The following is a 21,236-nucleotide window of genomic DNA, read 5'->3' on the forward strand; positions in this document are numbered from 1 at the left end:
GAGAGAAGCTGACCACACGGCGTCTACTCAGGTAGTGGAAAAACACTGATTTGTGTCACAGTCAGAGGGAAGTGACAGTAGTTCCCCCATCTGGATGATCAAGAAGGGCTACATTTGTGGCGGGTGCCCATGTGGCTTTTGGTACAGGACGTAGGGGGATTGAGATGACCAAGGGAAATCTTTATAAAACTTTACGGTATTAAAAAGAAGATTAGGCTCTGCACCCTCCTCGTCCTCCAGTGGGCCTCAGCATCAAATAATATCAGACATTCCAACATACCTTCTGAATCGTGTCTGCAATTCTCGAGTTCAGAACATCATCTATAGCTTTCTGCGACTGACTAATATCTGGAACCTGTAAACACACAGTCATTAAAATTAGCATTCAGAACAGCGATACCATTAAAGAGAACTCTACAAAAGGTTAACCCCAGAGGATCAAGAGGTTTCCGTGCCTGGGAGACAAAAGGTTCAGAAGACCAACTGGTGCCGGTAATGATCATTTCATTCTGGCCGACAGCTGGGAGTTGTTGCAAAGTAAACGGGGCAGTTATCAATAGATTCCACTGGATGGCGCCAGCAACCGCTCAGCCACAACAGTCCCGTACAGGCAGTTTACCTATCTTTATCTTACCGCGGTCAGCCAGGAAGAAATGCTAGTTAGGGCCAGGACACACAGGATCACCAAGTCACACATAATCAGTGCGCAGCATGAGGCATAAAACAACCAACCCGTATTATCAAAGTCAGCTCAGATTGGATGTGATCGGGCAGAGCAGGAATTGAGGATTAATGACTCCCAGGGTGAGTAAGGTCACCCATTTACCTAAAAGTAGGTACTGCCTCTATTATACCACAGTCCACACATTTAGCCTGATGCCCACTACCCGGTACTGGTGGCGTTTTGGTCAGACAACACCCTGTGAGCATTTCACCAGTAACGTGCAGTAAATTCATGGACTAACACAAGTTGATTAGACAATCAGGTTATCAGAGCACTTTCCTATAGATGTGGAGTTTACAAAAGGGAGAAGTAGAGAGGAAAGGAATTGTGGTTACATTTTGAAAGTTGGCGTCTATGGCGAGGTCCTCAATGGAAGGTCCTGAAGAACATGGTGAGCCACAACTACTCAGTGTATTATTAATTTGCTGTCTCAATGCGGTGAGATTGGTAACCAGCTGGTTCTGCTGCTCTACCAAGGCGTTAAAGGAGCCGTTCATAGCGTTCAAGGACTGTTGCGTGGCATTTAGATCTGCATAAAAAGAAACAACATGTATCAATAAAGAATCATTACTTTTACTAGGTCATAAAATCCCTAACCAAATGTGAGATATAAACTGGTAATAGGTTGTGTCTGACACTTCAGCTGACTGGGGGCTGCCATATTGTCGTCTCTCAAAGTGGGTGGAGCTGTGCTGTATGTGTAGAACATTCTGCAGGACACTGCGGGAGAGCAGACGAGTACGGTATAGGCAGGAATGACAATTCTGATCATAGAAAATAGACTGGTAAACGTGATATGGAAACATAAGAAAAACCAAAGCGATACCGTTTGCTAATAGGACAGTTTATTTATTAAACCCAATCCTGTCAGCAATGGAGACATGGGGTAGATTTATCAAACTTTCTAAAAAAAGGAAAAGTAGAGGTGTTGCCCATTTCAACCAATCAAATTCTAGCTCTCATTTATCTAGCACATTCTAGAACATGATAGGTAGAATCTGATTGGTTGCTATGGGCAACACCTCCACTTTTCCATTTTGAAGGTTTGATAAATCTACCCCACGATTTCCAGAGTGGAGAGAGATGTTCAAACAAACAAAGTCCCCTCGACTAAAATATCTCTCAGTATATTTCTGGCCTATTCACGGTGGACACATTTTGTGATCTGAATTAATGTTCTTGAGAATGCAGCTGTGGTTATAGAAGGACAAAGGTTTTACCATGTTTGCCAAACCATTCAACGTGTACCTATCGCAGTGAATTATTAAACTGCATTCACGTGTTCGGCACATAACAGAGGACTCAGCTGGTTTAATATAAATATTATAAATATTACATATTGACGCATGAGCTCTGTTTTCCATACCACCAAATTGTCCCGACTTAGGTTGGACAGACCCGATTTGAGCATTAAGAACACGGAGATTCCATCGTCAACTAGAGAAATAATCAAGCTGGCAGTAGCCGATTAAAGAAATGGCGCCAGACATCGCCACTGACAGCTTTTGAAATGAGTCATACTCTGAAATAAATAAATAAAAATCGGGGTCAGGGCCACCAAGATGGTCGTTGCCCGCCTGCCCTCCGTAAACACCAACCCTGAAAACACTGCAGGAACGGTACAGGTTATGATGTCATTGTGTTATGATGTCATTATGTTAGGATACCAGTGTTTTTTCGCTGTACCTTGTACAGCCCCCAGATGGCAGTATTGATGTGGTTTATGGAGGTAATAGAGACTCCTACTCTTGGTACTAATAACTAGTAACAAAATACTTTCAAATCATAACTATACATTTCTATAAAGAACTTCAAATCTTATGTTATTTTATTTTATTTAACACTACACATTATAACCACTTAAACTGCACAAGTCATCATGTAACGCACGGTGGCTCAGTGGTTAGCACTTCTGCCTCACAGCGCTGGAGTCATGAGTTCAATTCCCGACCATGGCCTTATCTGTGTGGAGTTTGTATGTTCTCCCTGTGTTTGTGTGGGTTTCCTCTGGGTGCTCCGGTTTCCTCCCACACTCCAACAACATACTGGTAGGTTAATTGGCTGCTATCAAAAAATTTACCCTAGTCTCTGTCTGTCTGTGTGTGTTAGGGAATTTAGACTGTAAGCCCCAATGGGGCAGGGACTGATGCGAGTTCTCTGTACAGCGCTGCAGAATCAGTGGCGCTATATAAATAAATGGTGATGACAATGATGTAATAATATTTTCTGATTTACAAAAGACCAATATATAAGCCATGTTTCCTAAAAACACTTTTATGTGTATTCAATTTAAATGTATTATTTTGCTTATATTGTACATACATATTTACAAATCACAGAATGTGTTACACCTCCCTTTATTGCCCTTTAAAGCTATTTTTGGTGCCTGGGAGACATATACGCAACTTATCCATGGTCAATGGACCCTAGGCATTGTCATTAGGGCACATTTAATAATATTGCATTAAGGTGCCAGATTTGCACTAAACCACAGTAACCAATCAACAATTAAATTACATCTTTCTAGCGCAAAGTAAGACAATAAAAGCAAATGTCTGATTGGTTGTGTAAGCAAGAATTTTGCACCTAAATACAATGTTAGTAAAGAAGAGGGCGAGAGAGGGCGAGAAGAGGGCGAGAGAGGGCGAGAGAGGGCGAGAGAGGGCGAGAGAGGGCGAGAGAGGGCGAGAGAGGGCGAGGGAGAGAGAGGGCGAGGGCGAGAGAGGGCGAGGGAGAGAGAGGGCGAGGGAGAGAGAGGGCGAGGGAGAGAGAGGGCGAGGGAGAGAGAGGGCGAGGGAGAGAGAGGGCGAGGGAGAGAGAGGGCGAGGGGAGAGACACAGAGCGAGAGAGAGAACATTGAGGGATGGTCTGGCGCTCATTCTTCTAACACCTGTATTTTGTACTGCACCACTACACCTGTGTCCTCACAGCCACTAAACTGGTTATCAATCTTCTTACACTTTAACCCGAGAGCCGGAGAGATGAGAAGACGGATTTATTCTAAGAGGAAGGTGTAGGTGTATGTGTGAGAACACACCACACGTGTGTAAGAGCAGTGACATGTATCATTCCCCAGGTATAGAAGGATTTATCCTAAGAGGAAGCGGTAGGTGTATATGTGAGAACACACCACACGTGTGTAAGAGCAGTGACATGTATCATTCCCCAGGTATAGAAGGAGTTAATGAAGACCAGGCCGCTGTTTAAATCACTTTGTCACAACTTTCCAACAACAAAGGTCTCTAACGCCCAATCTCACTCATTAACCTTTGTTAATCTTTATCTAACAAAACTGGCTGGAACAGAGAACATATTTGCTGTATATAAAAGGATGGGCGTTCCCTGGTCTCACTGCGAAGTATTATTCCACTCTATCTACTTTCATTCTTGGTTCCAGGAAAGAGAACACCTCTGTACACATGACTGCATGTATTTTACCAACACGATTTCCTGCCAGAGCTGCTATAACCCATTCAAATACTTATTCTATAAAAGGGGGGAAAGTGTTGTTTATGGGACTAGCATTAAATCCCATTATGCAATCATTGTTCATCTCCTGCTTGTCTGTGTGACCCCAATTCTGCAGTGGGCAGGGCCTCGGCAATCTGAAACCAACCAGGGCATCAGAATGTTCACAGCAACACAGAGTATTTCAGGATAGGAGTGCGCTGATCTTGTAGGAGGCAGTGACCTGTCCACTTGTGTAGCTGCATTGGTGGGGACAGGGCAGCATGTGACAGGGGCAGTGACATGATGGGAGGAGGGGAATGGAGGCAGCAGGAAGCCACAGACTGAGAGTTATATAGTGGAAGGAGCAGGGTCCCCAGCAGCACAGAGTATATCAGGAGACAAGTGATGTGTTAGTGAGGACAGGGCTGCATGTGACAGGGGCAGCGACATGATGTGAGGAGGGGAATGGAGGCAGCAGGAAGCCACAGACTGAGAGTTATATAGTGGAAGGAGCAGGGTCCCCAGCAGCACAGAGTATATCAGCAGATGAGTGATGTGTCAGTGAGGACAGGGCTGCATGTGACAGGGACAGTGACATGATGTGAGGAGGGGAATTGAGGCAGCAGGAAGCCACAGACTGAGAGTTATATAGTTGAAGTAGCAGGGTCCCCAGCAGCACAGAGTATATCAGGAGAGGAGTGATGTGTTAGTCAGGACAGAGCTGCATGTGACAGGGTCAGTGACATGATATGAGGAGGGGAATGGAGGCAGCAGGAAGCCACAGACTGAGAGTTATATAGTGGAAGGAGCAGGGTCCCCAGCAGCACAGAGTATATCAGCAGATGAGTGATGTATTAGTCAGGACAGGGCTGCATGTGACAGGGACAGTGACATGATGTGAGGAGGGGAATGGAGGCAGCAGGAAGCCACAGACTGAGAGTTATATAGTTGAAGTAGCAGGGTCCCCAGCAGCACAGAGTATATCAGGAGAGGAGTGATGTGTCAGTGAGGACATGGCTGCATGTGACAGGGTCAGTGACATGATATGAGGAGGGGAATGGAGGCAGCAGGAAGCCACAGACTGAGAGTTATATAGTGGAAGGAGCAGGGTCCCCAGCAGCACAGAGTATATCAGCAGATGAGTGATGTGTTAGTCAGGACAGAGCTGCATGTGACAGGGGCAGTGACATGATGTGAGGAGAGGTATGGAGGCAGCAGGAAGCCACAGACTGAGAGTTATATAGTGGAAGGAGCAGGGTCCCCAGCAGCACAGAGTATATCAGCAGGTGAGTGATGTGTCAGTGAGAACAGGGCTGCATGTGACAGGGACATGATGTACAAATAAATTATAAATTCTGCTAGATTTAAACAAACAAGTAGGTGCAGCACATACAATAAGAAAAAGTTTCATTTACTCATTTACCCGTCATCTTTACCACTTTATCACACACCGATCCTCCCCAATAAAATGAGTCAAAGCAGTGTGTGTGTGTGTGTGTGTGTGTGTGTGTGTGTGTGTGTGTGTGTGTGTGTGTGTGTCAATTCTAAATATACCCTCCTAGTTTTTTCATGTAGCACACACATACTTGCTTATTTGTACACTGAAATGTAAAGTTGATATGTGTGTGCTACATGAAAAAAACAGTCAGTATTTAACTTATGTGCAAAACAGAAAACTAATTTTCACCCCTTGCATTGTAACATGGTTTTGTCCAGGAGACTGAAATAAGAAACTTCTTAATTTAAGTTCCTTAATGAATCAGGCCCAGAGTATGTATGCCTGGGTCCACATCTAGAATGGCAGAACGCTGAGGGCGGGATCACTCTGCAGACACTCGGTAAAACAAGTCACGGCGTAACCAGATTAGCCGGGGATGGTTTAGGTAGGTACATGAAAAGAAAGTGCATTAAACTTTAATTTTTGCTTCTACAAATCTAAACTCTCTCTTGTGCAAATAACAAGCAAACATTTACCACTAATGAGAACGACGTGCTGGACTATACATTGGAGCTACAAGCACCAGAGTACACAATAACTTCCTTGTGTAAGAGTCATATGGGCTAGATTTACTAAGCTGCGGGTTTGAAAAAGTGGGGATGTTGCCTATAGCAACCAATCAGATTCTAGCTGTCATTTTGTAGAAGGTACTAAATAAATGAAAGCTAGAATCTGATTGGTTGCTATAGGCAACATCCCCACTTTTTCAAACCCGCAGCTTAGTAAATCTAGCCCATATATGTTTAATGATTAAATTAGGTGGATCACCCTCCATGGGAACAAACACCATACAGACATCAGCAAAGCATTGCAAACAGAGTCGGCCAGGTCAGACAGTTTTGGTTGTTAACAGAAGAGAGGAGAGAAAGAAAGGAGTGTGTCCTAAGATTGAGGCACTCAAACGGTCAGAATTATTTTATAAAACATATACTTTTATTATAGTTTATTTAAAATTAAAACATTAGGGAATTATCCCTCTGAAGCTAGTAGCGAAATGTTAAAATTGACTATGACTGTATTGACCAATTTTATGGTTTCTGTTAAAAAGGTAGAAAAAAGCTACCTAGCTGCGTTGCCGCTCTATTGTATAGTATAATTAATATAACTGTTTGTTACTAAGGAGTACTTGATATGTATACTCCAATCACGGAATATAGTATGAACATATAATATAGACCCACAGATTTGCATCAAATATATTAAGAGACTTGTTTGTCTCTAGATATGCAGCACCTGTGATATACTTCAATCAAGGTATATAGTATGAACATATAATATAGACCCACAGATTTACATCAAATATATTGAGAGACTTGGTTGTTTCTAAACAAGCAGCACCTATGATATCCAATAGACAGGATTTTACTAAGAAATTTATTGTCTATTCCATAGGCATTTATTGTTATTGGGTAGAGATTTACATGCCATTTATCATATTATTTTATCAAGAGATCTGGCTGTACATTTCTCTGATGTCTTATGAATTTATAAATATATTTCTATTTTTTCCTCCCCCACATAACAAGCGCTCCCTTAATGGTATCTGTGCGCTTCCTTTGCTATGATTAAATTAGCATTCATATTGAACTGCTTTCAGCAGTTCACAATCACACAGGCTCTAGATAGGAGATGCTGCTATTTGTCAAGCATCATTCCATAGCTCTTTTTAGAGATAGGTCTACTCTCTTTAGGTAATTTTTCTTAGGATCTAAAACTTTTTCTTTTTGTTAATAGAGCAGGCAAACGCAGCCTCCCTAAATATTCATATAGCATTTTTGGAGTACCAATGGTCTACCTGGTGCGGTGTAATTTCATAGTTTTGGTTGTTAGTTTGTCGTGTGCGTGAAAATCGACAAGGAAAATCAGAGTAATCAATAAGGCTCATTTGTGAATATGCAAAAATATATCTGTCTAATTTTAAGCAATTGCTCCTCGGTTTACGGGAAAATACTTGGATCTATGGGCCAATACCTTAGAGAGCATAAGTTTGCACCAACCAATGGCAATGCAAATTTGGGTGTACCAGTAGGCGGCGCACTTGCGCAAAGATGGAGGCAATACAGGGGTTAATTTTTTGTAGTTCGTAAATCAGACTTCCTGATCCCCAATCACATTGTGCAGGTGATTGCTTCTCTCAATCCGATCTCTTAATGATTAAATGGATTACAATTCGGCTGCCCTGTGTGCGCATACATCGGTGACTAATTGGATCATTCATGGGCAATTCAAAATTACAAATGACCATCCATATACCAAATTTTCAACATAACCAGATCAGCCTGTAATTTAGCCACAACACATGGACAGCCAAATTGCACCAATCCGGTTGTTTACCCTGGATCACAGAACCAGCAGGTTGGATGACGACCCCACACCCGCCAAGATGGAGTCCACTGTTCTACACATGTTACCACCAAACCCATTTCAATCATATCAGATTGTTACACGCGGTACAACGGCAGGATCTCGCTAAACCAGATTCCAGGAGCAGTTAAAAGAGGCGGAAAGATAATCTTCTGGTTTTTCTACTTATTCATAGCATTGTTACTCTATATGTGATAACATTTTTCTAAGAGAGTTCTCGGTGGCACCGTTGCTATTCCTCTCTACTGTACATTTTGCTAAAAAACTTTAAAACCATTCCAGCAGTGATTTTCAATCTATTCCTCAATTGACAGATTATCTTTGACTAACTCTTTCATCCATGGTAAGGGAGGTCTGTATAAAATTAGGACTACTAGGAGAAACGTATGGGGGCAAATGCAGCATTTTCTTTCTGCAAGTTGTATTTCAACAATAAACTATGGTAGAACAAAAACACATTTTTATAGTTTTCCCACCACCAACACAGTATTATATACAAAACAGATTCCGGAACACTTGGAACCTCTTACTATTTACTAAAGTCTGAACCGAATCCAGAGTTGGATTAGCTACGGCCTCGATGTCCTTTTTAATCATCCCGCCAAGAACTGGGCCAATATCTACAAAAAACAAAACAAAACACAAAGTCAATATCAAAAATTGAAGCTTGACTTAACGGCCCAGGTTACAGTTTGTTCAGAATATTGTTTAACTATTTCGTAAGATATTTGAGCAATTAAAAGAACCTGATTTGACAAACTAACAAACTAAGGCCCGCCGTGTATTTTGTAGACCTAATCAATTCTGTGACGATGACACGGTGATAAAAAAATACTTCTGTTAAACTGTTAAATTTAACAGGGTGAAGAGTAAACCCACAGTGAGCAACTCCGGGCATCAATGAATTTATAGATTCTGGTGCAGAATTCATTTTATAAAAAAAATCCAATCAATTGGAACATTGCTGGCAAAGAATTGGGATCAATAAAGAGGATATAGCTTAGGAAGAAGCAATGGATTTGAGGGGATATTTAGCAAGTGAGTAATAAATATTCTCCAAAACCCAATAAAAACTTAATTGGTAGAAGCGACATAAATAAATGATAATCAAACATGCTACTGTTCAAAAAGAAATACAATCTAGCTGTTTGAATGCAGAAGCCTCTCAGGGGACAAACCGGTTCACCACTGGTCACGGGAACTGGTCATGGTAAGGTACAGTATATGACTAAATGAATGATTTGCTACATCTATTCATAAACACATACAGACTCTACCATGAGAAACTAGCTGGTCCACAGTTATTTTCCATACTGCTGTCTGTAAGCATGAGTGACGCTCTCCCTCAAAAGGGGGGGGGGGACTGTGCTTAATATAATAAGGGGCATCTATGAAAACTGTCCTACAGGAAGCTGTGTAGGAAATATAGTGATCTCCATAGCAACCAGAGTCTAGGGTTAGAGTCCTCAAACCTTCTAAACAGGAATAGTGGAGGTGTTGCCCTTAGCAACCAAATACTTTCTACGTATCATTTATCTAGTAGATATCTAGAATCTGATTGGTTGCTATGGGCAACAACTCCACTTTTCCTGTTTAGAAGGTTCGATAAATCTACCGCTAGTTGTCATCTTTCTAGTACAGGTTACAAAGTCAAAGCAAACATCTGATTGATTGCTATGGGGAAGACCACATTCCCGACGTAAAGTTACCTGTAGAACACTATCATGATACATTAGGCTGTACGATGGAGGCAGATATTTCGGGACCATTATTTATGAGCACGTAGCCTGTTAGTTCACCAGAAACCAGCAATATCACCCAGGCTGCCGTTCCACTTACCAGTAATTCTGCTATTGGCCAGGTCTATGGGAGCGCTGCTTGAATTAATAATAATATCAACATCCTAGAATAAAGACAAAGCAAATATTTGAAAAGATCGATATTCATCTCAGACGTATTTCAAATAAATATATAAAAAAAAAAGTTTTAGTCAAGAATAATGTTAATTGAATGTGTTTTTTAAATTTTTAATTATTTAAACGGGAAAAACTCATTTGGGGTCATACACGATCAGATGACATGAGGAAAGCTGCACCTGCTACTCTGTACTTTATACTTCACGGTTCACGCCCAAAAGAACAATTAAACGTCTTCTACTGAGGTCAGAGAACTGCGTGAAGTACTTCCCTGTTTAGTAAATGCTACCGTTCCTGATCTCTAAATGTACTCGTAGTGTTACTACCCTCATTCAGCTATTATATAGCTGGGATTAGCAGTCAGTGTTGTCTTTATCTCTATACTTTCTGTGTGGATTTTGCTCTTTTAATATACTGAAAAAAAATAGTTTTACCTTATGCACTGAGGAGTTGAATAAAGAAAGTTGCTTAAAGAAATCAAAGGAATATATTCATCAAACTTTCTACACAGAAAAAGTGGAGGTGTTGCCCATAGCAACCAATCAGATTCTAGCCATCATTTATCTAGTACATTCTAGAAAATGAAAACTAGAAACTGATTGGTTGCTATGGGCAACACCTTTTTCTTTTGTAGAATTGTTTGATAAATCTTTCCCCTGAGCAAGACCGTCTCTATAACGAGTAACATACTGACCAAATTATATCCTGCACCAATGAGCATTAACAAGGGTAAAACAATTATAATTACATCGATTATGTGGGTCTATCATCTACACTACATTTATCAAACTTTCTGAAAATGAAAAGTGGAGGCGTTGCCTACAGTAACCAATCAGATTCTAGTTTTCATTTTCTAGCATGTACTAGATAAATGAGAGCAAGAATCTGATTGGTTGCTATGGGCCACACCTCCACTCTTCCTTTTAAGAAGGTTTGATAAATCTACCCCATAGTGTAATGTAATCACCCTTTTTGTGCACTGAACCAACCTTTGAGTTGTATTAAAAGGTTGCAATCTCAAAAATGTATGTTAAGCCCAAAAAATGGTGGCCACCGCTGACTCATACAGCCAACATTTAAAGTTGGAAATTGGTTCAGTGATGGCCTGAAAAGAGGGTGTGGTCACATCAAGCTGGGGGTGTGGCCAGTTCCTTGTGGGTGTGCCCCGTGCTTCTGAAGCACTGGGGCATTCTCACACCGCCCCTAAAAATACCCTTCCTTTGCCACGTGCACCATTGGCAACTGCAACCAGTGGCGGATCCAGGGGGGGGGGGGGGGGGGGGCGATCGGGGCTTGCTGCTGACGGCTGCACACTGTGCAGGTCCGTTCAGCATTGACAGTGTGCTGCCCGGCTGCTCTGATTGTGTTTTAAACACAATCAGAGCAGCGGGACAGCACACTGCCAATGCTGAACGGACCTGCACATACTGTGCAGCCGTCAGCAGCCTTAGAAATTAGAAAGGGGGCGGGGCCTAAATCCCCCCCCCCTAAAATCGCCCCGGGTAGAGCAGTTGCCTAGATCCGCCCCTGACTGCAACCGGCACCCGAACACCACAGTGAATGGGAGACACCTCCCAACAGGATCGTCTTCTACAATCAGGACCCTGGCACAGTCTGGAGGGATGCAGTGGGCACACATGGCGTCTGCCAATCCAGAAACTGGCACTCAGAGAACAGTTATTTTTTTATCTTTATCGTACTGATATTTTATACACTCCTACTAAATATTACGGTTCTTCTCTTGTTGCATTATCATATAATTACCCTTTTCTTCACCCCCTATAAATCTTTATGGTTTAATCCATCATTTCGGTGATAATTAGCCATAAAAGCTGAGTTCTGTGGCAGCTATATAATACTTTCATGTGCTCAGCAGATGGAACAGTTCCATAAAGCATGTTCTCCAGACAGAGAGGCGGTTTTCTACAGGTTCATCAACTGTTGCAGAACTACAAGTCCCAAAGGCTGGCAGGGCATTGCCGAGATTAGTTTTACCACAGTAAACCTGGTTGACTGACACTATTCCTCTGGTTTGGTGCCAGATACTGTACCTGAGGCACGGTGTTGACGTAGGTCTTCAGGTTATCCATGGTATTATTAAAGGACGTGAAGCTGTTATTAACCGCTGTGTCTATTTTGCTGTTACTGTAAAAGGCACAAATGTCACCGGCCCTGGGGAAGAGAGAACAACAACAACATCAAGTCGCAAACCCAAAAGATTAACAGAACAGATGAGAATTGGGTGATGAACGGAAACAGAGTTGACCTGAGATGTTCAGGGAGAGATCAAAATATATCAAGTTATGGAGCAAGGAATAGTTTTTAAAGAGTTTATCTGGGCAAACACTATCAATAGCAATTGGCTCCACGTGCGCATCGAAAAGCGATAGGATCATTATGTGGTGCAATATGTATTGTAGCCAGTATCGGTGTGCGTGGCCCCAATACAACAGGAGAAAAATGTTATCAGATCATTATCCGATAAGTTAGTAAAGGCCATTCAAAGAAGACGGCTATTGGTCTGCGGCCTCAGTTATCTCCTGATCACACTTAAGCTGGGTACAAACTACAGGGTTTTTGTCCAATAATCGGCTCAAGCAGCCGACATACGACCGCTCGTTCCAAAGTCGGGTCAGTGTGTGTAGTGACACGATGGTCGAAAGTCTGCCCAAATAGACGATTATCGCCTCATTTGGTTGGTCGTACTGTTCAATTCTTTCTGATCAATCACCCAACGATCATGCAGTGTGTATGCACTCAGGCTGACGATCATGCAGTGTGTATGCACTCAGGCTGACGATCATGCAGTGTGTATGCACTCAGGCTGACGATCATGCAGTGTGTATGCACTCAGGCTGACGATCATGCAGTGTGTATGCACTCAGGCTGACGATCTCCATAGAGTCCACAGAGTCGGGCTCTTCTCAGCCGATGTTAGCGATGAATGTCAGAGTGAATAAATGTAGATAGTGCTGTAAAAGGAATAATTCATTTGTTCGTTCGGAGACAGAATATTTCGTTTAAGAGTCACAGAAGCGAACGAAATTCGTTAAGACATGTGGATAGTTATAACAAGGCGGTTTTAATCAGTGTGACAGTAGTGAATCAATGAATATTGTGCTGTCATTCTCCGGACTAGAGGACCGGATGAAGGACCAGATCTGAAGGTAAATCGTGTCAGTGTGCATGGATGAACCGTCAGACTGATCGGACCTTCAGTCGTAGGTATAACTGTTTGATATAGCACGTCAGTCTGAACAATTCTTCAGTGTGTACCCAGCTATACAGGAACCAATGCATCCGGAAGAGATCTGGCTGCTCAAGTCCATGCACCAAATTGCCAAATTATCAGCCTCTGTGGTACCAGTAATACAACTACCTGCCTAAAGCTGGGTACACAATGAAGAATTGTTCAGACCAACGTGCTATCTCAAACGATTGTACCTATAACTGAAGGTCCGATCAGTCTGACGATTCATACGTACACACGGACACGATTTACCTTCAGATCTGTGCTCTTCATCTGGTCCTTTATCTGGACCCTGGAAAACCCTGGAGTGTGTACCCAGCTTAACTTGGTCTACCAGATGTCTCCAAGAAATCAAACCACGTCTGCCAGACCATGTTTTGTAGAGTAACTCTAACTGGAGGTAGGTGAATCTGTGCTTAGATATAGCTTCATTAACGGATTTTGATTAAGGAAGAGCTGACCATCCCAATTTCAGCTGCCAAATGTTTTCATACAAATCTTACAAGGCGTCAACACGCAGCTTAAAACTCTACAGATGGCCATGCCTGGTAAATTACGAGTAATGGTTTAATGAAGGGGACGAAGGAGAGGGACCCCACAATCAGGAATCAGGGGAGTCAGTGAAGTATTTTGTATTATAAAAACTTATCACACGATCTGTAAAACACGTATTCCAGTATAGTTAAGAACATTTTTTTTTAAAGTCACTTTAAAACGATGTATAAAGATAATACAAATACACACGTTATGTCAATATATGTTCTAACTGCTGTATAAACAGTAAATTCTGACGTCATCGGTGTTTATTAGGAAAACTTGTGTGTTATAAGGAACAGTGCACACACGGTTATACTGTCAATTATTATGTATATTAGAAGTCACACGGGAATTCTATCATCTATATACAATCACTCTGCTAATAGTCTCATGCTTTTATATTACCAGAGAATCCTGGATGTTGTCTTATATAAGAGCTACTAATAAAATGTAGTGTGTGTGTGTGTGTGTGTGTGTGTGTGTGTTTAATGTGTCATTATGGTTGTGCCATTACAGTTCTTTAATAGAAGGCTTTATAGTTATGGAGAATATTCAATACTGAGCAGTAAACTTACGTTTAGCCAATTGTTCTGAAAGCGGGGAGAGGCTAATATACACAAAACACTTTACATCACTGTATTTCATTTGGTCATAGTTAAAAAAAAATCATATCATCCCTTCGTGGCTTGACCAGTCCAGCGATGGACGTCCTAGCAGCAGGGTTGTCGAAGCCCCTCCCACATGAACATCCTGGTCAGGAGATTGGATCGATGGTGCAGGACAGCTACAGTCATGGGTGGATCAACCAAATACGGTCACGGCAAGAGCTCAGGTATCGTTTTGTATATACAACGTATTATACTCAATTCCACCCAAAACTACCTGTTTAGCTTAGATCGCATTTAATACATTTGTTGTATTATTTTTCTAAACAATTAGGTTGGTTTAGCCCGGTTTTCTCCTGGACTTTGCCGTCTGCCGTCGTTGCTGACAAATGGCGACAGGTTGGATTGCATTTGAGTTAAACAATTGTGAAGTTTGAGCTCAAGGTGAGAGTGTGTTACCGTATATACACTACTCCCTAGGAATGGGTGCCAGTCCTTCTCAGCTGGTTTTCCATTTAAACACATATTGTCCCCCCTCCTTCCCCCAAATCCTTGGGCCTCTGCACCATTGTAAGTTTATGTATGTATGACAAATGTAACTTTAACTTTGAACGGGGTACGGTACAACACCCCCCCACTCTCTGTACAGAAATGACTCTCAGAGCGTATGTTTACTGACTGATGACTTTGTATTTCCAGTTATACATCTCTTAGTGCACTCTTCACCTACAGACAGTGAGGGGGGAGGGCAGCTATATTGTGGTCCCAACCATCGTTCATGAGAACGCAGCCTACGCATTTACAGTTGGTATTCTAGTGTGCTAGGCATGAAACCGTTCTGGGGTCTTTACTCACAGAATGATGAGAGTGACGACCAGCAGGAAGAAATACTGGAACCTCCTCTTGCAGTTGATTCTCTTGGTCTGTTTCTGATACATCTTCCCCCCACAATTCCCACAGCAGCGGCAGCAGGCGAAGCAGAAGCCCACCAGGGACATGAGGACAATGAAGACCACGCCAATGGCCAGAGCCACCAGATAGCCCACCTCGTACATCAGCACCTGAACAGAGAGAGAGTTTATACCACGGTCAGAGGAGCATTAGAGATATTGTCACTATAATGAATCTGTAGCCCGTAGAACGTGCGCATGCAGGCTGACGGACATCTGCAAAGTGACCACTCATGAAACAGTAAGGTCAAAGGGGTATCGCATCATATTATTTGTAAATTATTAATTTATAAATTAAAAATATATTATATATATATATGCTACGGGATATATTTTAAGTGATCAACCCTTTTTGGGACTACTTTAACCTTAATTCCCTCTCCCAGCATTATTCTGAGGGTCCCGCTGGTTGGTCCCCAGCAAGAGAAAGATCTTCCTCCCCCCTCCAAACCCTACTCCCATGCAAAGCCCAGAAATGCTTGTTTAACTCCTTCGTGACCAGCGAGCAGGTCATATTCTGCTATGTCTCAATTAAACCGCAATTTTTATTTAATTTAATTATCCTGTGCGCTATGCTTATTTAAATGCGGCAAAATAAGGCTGATTTTCTATCTGGCGATGACAGAAGATGGATTGCAACGGGACTTGTAACTCTGAGATCGTTGTTAAATAGACTCCCCCCAGGGTCAACGATAGAAAATCTTTGCAATTTATGAAAAATAGGTAATCGGCTCCATGGCTCACACATGTGCATTGAAGCCCAAACTCAGTCTTCCAGGTCCACATTCATAACAAAAAAAATGAATGCAGTTGAAAAAAAAGTAATAATAATAAAATAAATAATAATAATAATAAATAAATAAATAAATAATAATACAGTTTTGCAATCGAAGGACAGAAGCAGTACTTGTATGGTTCGCTTGGCATGGTGAAGCATCACAAGAGGACAAAAATGATGGATATGATGGATAACAGACTTCACCAGAAAGGAACTTTGGTAAATAGGGAGAAGCCCTAAATCCTGTACAAGCAAAATCTCCCTGTTTTGCAGAATCTAAGACTCATCTCATTTTGATAAATAGACAAAAGTTTACTTTCAATGAAAAACATACTGCAGTTTGAAAGCAGCAAAGGAATTAACAAGGAAATACAATATTAATGAATCTTGTAGCGTATTTCTGGACTTTAACCAAGCCGTCCATCAATTTAAGTCTCGGGAAAGAGAAAGAAATGCATATAGGCTACATGTAAATACAGGTTATTATAACGGATATTGTGCAAGAAATGTTAATTTCATGCTGGCTTAATTATAACTATTATCGGTTACGACTCCTGGACTTGAAGCAGCCAATCATTATTATTTATTTATAAGCCGCCATAGGTTCCGTAGCGCCGGATATAGAAGTAAGTAACAAATAGATGGGGTAATACACATAAGTCAGTCATTCATGAGAATGCAGCCAATCAAGTCACTAGGAACCAGTGACCTCACAAAGGAACCCCATGATCCAGTGTCACAGGCTCCTTGTGCGTTAATAATGAGTACTAGAGAAACCCGGCGGTAACAGACTTAAATTAAACTGAAATGTAATAACTAGCTTACTTTATTAACAGAATTCAATAACTTTTTTATACACTACATGACATGTAGAAATTTTAACATTTGAGTAGAATGAATAAATAACTATATTATCAATCACTATATTAAATGGAACTAAAGAATTTCTTTACACACTAAAATATATGTATAAGTTCTTCCATCATAGTTACATTGCTGGGCATGGTCCCCGCAAGACTCGGTAATATATGGGGCTGCAAATAATTGTCACAGTTTCCAGACCACCCAGCAGGTCACATGTTCCAGGTCACCCAGCAGAGTTGCAAATAACGGTTACAGTTTCCAGAGCAGGTGCACAGGTGCGCCAACTGTCACATTTTTCAGAGGACAATGGTAATGCATTGTTGTGAATGGTGAACGAGGCAACCGATTACAACACCAATATTTTTCACTCATTATACTTCAAAACAGGGAAGACACAGGTGAGCAGGAATTAAAGCAGATGGGAGTAACACAACCTGCAGCCAATCACAGCACAGAACATTTCAGCTTGGTGAAATCTTGCATGTCCAGTTTCATGTGGGAGGGGCTAAGCTAATATGTAGCCAATACAGGTCTCTAAACAATAAGAGAAGTGATGTGAGACCCCTGTCAGACTGCTGCTGAAGAGGTGCGCCAACTCCTGATTGGTAGTTCTCTACCAAATCAGTTTAACCTGTTTGATAGTCAGGCCCCCATTAAAGTTAGGCCAGGGGTGGTCTCTATTGTATTTTGTGATTGTATTCTCTCGCTGTTATTGTCTGCTGCTGTTCTCCACTATCCACTCTATTGAGTGTCTCTGTCAGTAGGGTGCCGTGTGGGGAGGTGTTTGCTCCATTTGCCCCCGGAGCCGCTGAGAGAGAGAGTACAGCAGTCCATGTATTTGCTTGTCCTTGTGTGCCTTGCGCTTAGTTGTTCCCTGTAGGGCGTTGCGGATCGAGATTAAGGAAAAGAAAATCCTTATCCGGCGTTGAGGAATCCCTGCACGGACAACTGGTATAAGACTTCAAGGACACCGGATGTTCCCCCGCCCGGGGCCGTTTTCTGGATGTCCCAGTGATGTCCCAGTGTTTGCCACATGATCAGAAAAGATCTCTGAGCCTGTTGTCATTTCTGCAGACGGTACACAAACGTGGGCTACCAGTGTGCATGCACGAGCCAGCTAGCCGGGTCACACCTGTGCACATCTGCAGAGACTGCCCCGGCCAAGACGCAAGTTAACCCCTACCACTCCGGGCCACTATCACTAGGGCAGCGGAAATATCGCTCAGCTGCCACGTGATAATTTTGTGGATAAGCTGCGGCAATAAGGGATTTTTATTATCACAAAGATAAGCTGATTGTTTTTATTACCACCACCTCTTATCGTGTCTGTCCCTAGTATCTCATTTCATTGATTTAGAATTTCCGTCTGCTCGGTCTAGTCAGTGTTCCCTCCAATTTCGATCACCTGAGGTGGTTTCTCTCCTCTCCCTGCCCCCATATTCCCTTTAACCCGTGCAAACCTGCCATAGTAAGCTGTACACAAATACAGTATATTATTATTAGAGATGCTCACTGACCCCCGTGAACAGGTTTTGGTTTTGGATCTGGATTAGCTTCATGTTTTGGCAAAACCGCCCTCATGTGTTTTGGTTTTGGGTTTTTTTTTAAAAAAAAAAAAATCCTACAATATGCTAAAATCACATAATTTTGCTCTTTTTTTGTTCCTACATTATTATTATTAACCTCAATAACACTAATTTCAAGTCACTTGCAGTCAATTTTGACCACCTCACAGATCCCAATATTATTTTCATACATGTTTGGACAAAGACTGCAGCGACCTGGCTAGATGGTAAGCGACAGAGCAACGACACAAACACACAGCAGTCCCCAGCACATCTAGGACACATTTCCACACAGCAGTGGCATAAAAGCTAAATAGGGGTCCCTCCCACCCTCCGTGATGTTGAATCTTTAAAAGGAATTCTAAACTCGCGAGATCAGACAACGTCACGATGACGTTTTGCCTCGTTTTCAATTCTGAGGATGTGCAACAGTACCGAGCTCGGCTCGGTACTCAGATCCCCTAAGTTCGGGTGTGTTTGGTTCTCGAGGAACCGAGCCTGAGCATCTCCAATTATTATATGTTCCACTGCTTCTAGTTCACCCTTCTTTTGCCTTGTTCCCCAACACACTATTCTCACACTCCACGATGCATACAGTCACATTCCTATCTTTATACTGCGCTCTTATTGGTCTAATCTACAACAGTCCATTTTCACCCAGTTAGTCCCGGATAGTATCGTAAGCACAGCGACAGCTGTATCATCGGAAAACGCCCATTTCCCTGACAACTGGGCTTTCGCCGTCTGATAAATCAGTCTATTAGCCGCAGTTTTGTAACCGTGTCCTTGAGCATTCGTCTGCGCTCTCCCATACCGCAATTAACCCTATGGGGTAAATTCATCAAGCTGCGGGTTTGAAAAAGTGCAGATGTTGTCTATAGCAACCAGATTCTAGTTACCATTTATTTAGTACATTCTATTAAATGAATCTGAATGGTTGCTATAGGCAACATGTCCACTTTTTAAGCCCGCAGCGTGATAAATTTACCCCTATGACTAGATGAACCTCAAATTCTCTATACGTTAACGCTTTCTGTGCCGCTTCATTAATCAGCCCTGCTTAAGCCAGTCCCAAATGCTTAGTTTAAAAACATCACATTCCATAAAACGCTAACATAAAAATATCCCAAGCTGTCTTATTTAAGCATGTTACCCTGTTAGACACATTCTCCCCTTCTGTGAGCCCCAACTGGTAGTTACTGAAAGTATTTCATTCATTCACATTTCTTTTCCAGTCTTTGTCTCGTTAATCATCCTCTTCTTCTCCAATCTGCACCTTCTCACTATCATCACTGATTAACTCTTTCCTCTATACCCCCATATATTCGTCTTCAGCACCCCTGACTTCCACTCATTTCGCTAAGGTATGGGTTTTATTTTTGTATCACTTGCACCAGATCTGATGTAAGTGCTGATTACCAGTGATGATGGGCAGCACGGTGGCTCAGTGGTTAGCACTTCTGCCTCACAGCACTGGGGTCATGAGTTTAATTCCCAACCATGGCCTTATCTGTGTGGAGTTTGTATGTTATCCCCGTGTGGAGGAAACCCACACGGGGATAACATACAAACTCGTGTGGGTTTCCTCCGGGTGCTCCGGTTTCCTCCCACACTCCAAAAACATACTGGTAGGTTAATTGGCTTCTAACAAATTGACCCTATTCTGTGTGTCCTTCTGTGTGTGTATGTTAGGAAATTTAGACTGTAAGCTCCAATGGGGCAGGGACTGATGTGAGCGAGTTCTCTGTACAGCGCTGCGGAATTAGTGGCGCTATATAAATAAATGGTGATGATGATGGTGGCTGTGCATACATGCTAGAACATGTGTTTGCAATCAAGAGCAACTGTAAAAATGTATTTTATGTAAGTATACCTTAACATCCTGAAATTTTATGGGGAGCAAAATTTAAAAAAAACAAAAAAAAAGAAAGCAGTTAGATAAAAGCAGTACTCAGAAAGTAGATTAGTGTAGATAATTAGCACCAGCGTGGAGTGACGACCTTTTCTCTTTGTGTTGAACTGAGCTGTGTATTTTGCACCCTCCCATATCACAGTGAGACCAGCTCTGTACCAACATCACAGAGCAGAAAACAGGGCCCTTGTTAGAGGTGCAGGGGAAGTGATCACATCCTGTGGCCATCCAACAACTTCACATAACAATGCAAATTTCCTCTTCCTCGGTGTGTCAGAGCATTGTGTCGCCTCTGGTCAGGGTGCAGCTGTTTTACTCCCAATGCTCCCGTTGCCTAATATTGTCTTGAACTATGTCCATAAAATCTGAACTTCTATTGTGCTTCCATTAAACATCATAAAAAGGGTAACGCAGGTGAATTAAAGGATTATTTCCTTTTAGTCTTAAAAAAAAAAGTATAAATAAATATCAACAGTATAACATCTGTGAGCGTAAAAAGTGGAATATTGGACACGAATGGCAGGAAGTTTTTAGTTTTGTTTTTTTATTTTATTACATTTATTTTATTGGGGAAAATAAATGGAAATAGTTCTATTTTGCTAATACAATTAAGCTCAGAAGAGGTATGTTGGTGAAAGGACAAGTGCATAAAGCTATGTCTCTTCTTCAGTACATTGGTTGGAACACACAGATCATCAGGACAAATGACAATAATGGCATCAGAGAACATTTAGAATCCTGAAAATGGTACAAAGCAAACGGACAACTTTATGTAAAACTCCACCCCCTCTTCTGTTAAAGCCCCACCCCTTCTGCGGCATAT

The 21,236-nt window shown here is 41.9% G+C and overlaps 1 protein-coding gene across 2 annotated transcripts in view; it reads right to left on the reverse strand.

Annotated features, from left to right (window-relative positions):
* LOC142160858 (prominin-1-A-like) overlaps window positions 1-21,236 on the reverse strand; it is a 78,510-nt gene that overhangs the window by 34,693 nt on the left and 22,581 nt on the right. For both annotated transcript variants that reach the window (XR_012693322.1, XM_075215894.1), the window contains exons 4-9: window positions 15,200-15,405; window positions 12,004-12,124; window positions 9,876-9,939; window positions 8,567-8,656; window positions 1,060-1,253; window positions 281-355 (exon numbers count right to left, since the gene is read on the reverse strand). Coding sequence is in view for 1 of the 2 variants with exons in the window: in XM_075215894.1 (XP_075071995.1) it covers window positions 281-355; window positions 1,060-1,253; window positions 8,567-8,656; window positions 9,876-9,939; window positions 12,004-12,124; window positions 15,200-15,405 (750 nt within the window). In the remaining variant the exon portion in view is untranslated. The remainder of the gene's footprint in view (window positions 1-280; window positions 356-1,059; window positions 1,254-8,566; window positions 8,657-9,875; window positions 9,940-12,003; window positions 12,125-15,199; window positions 15,406-21,236) is intronic.

This window comes from Mixophyes fleayi, chromosome 6, assembly GCF_038048845.1.
Source record: "Mixophyes fleayi isolate aMixFle1 chromosome 6, aMixFle1.hap1, whole genome shotgun sequence".
NCBI classification, from domain to species: Eukaryota; Metazoa; Chordata; class Amphibia; order Anura; family Limnodynastidae; genus Mixophyes; species Mixophyes fleayi.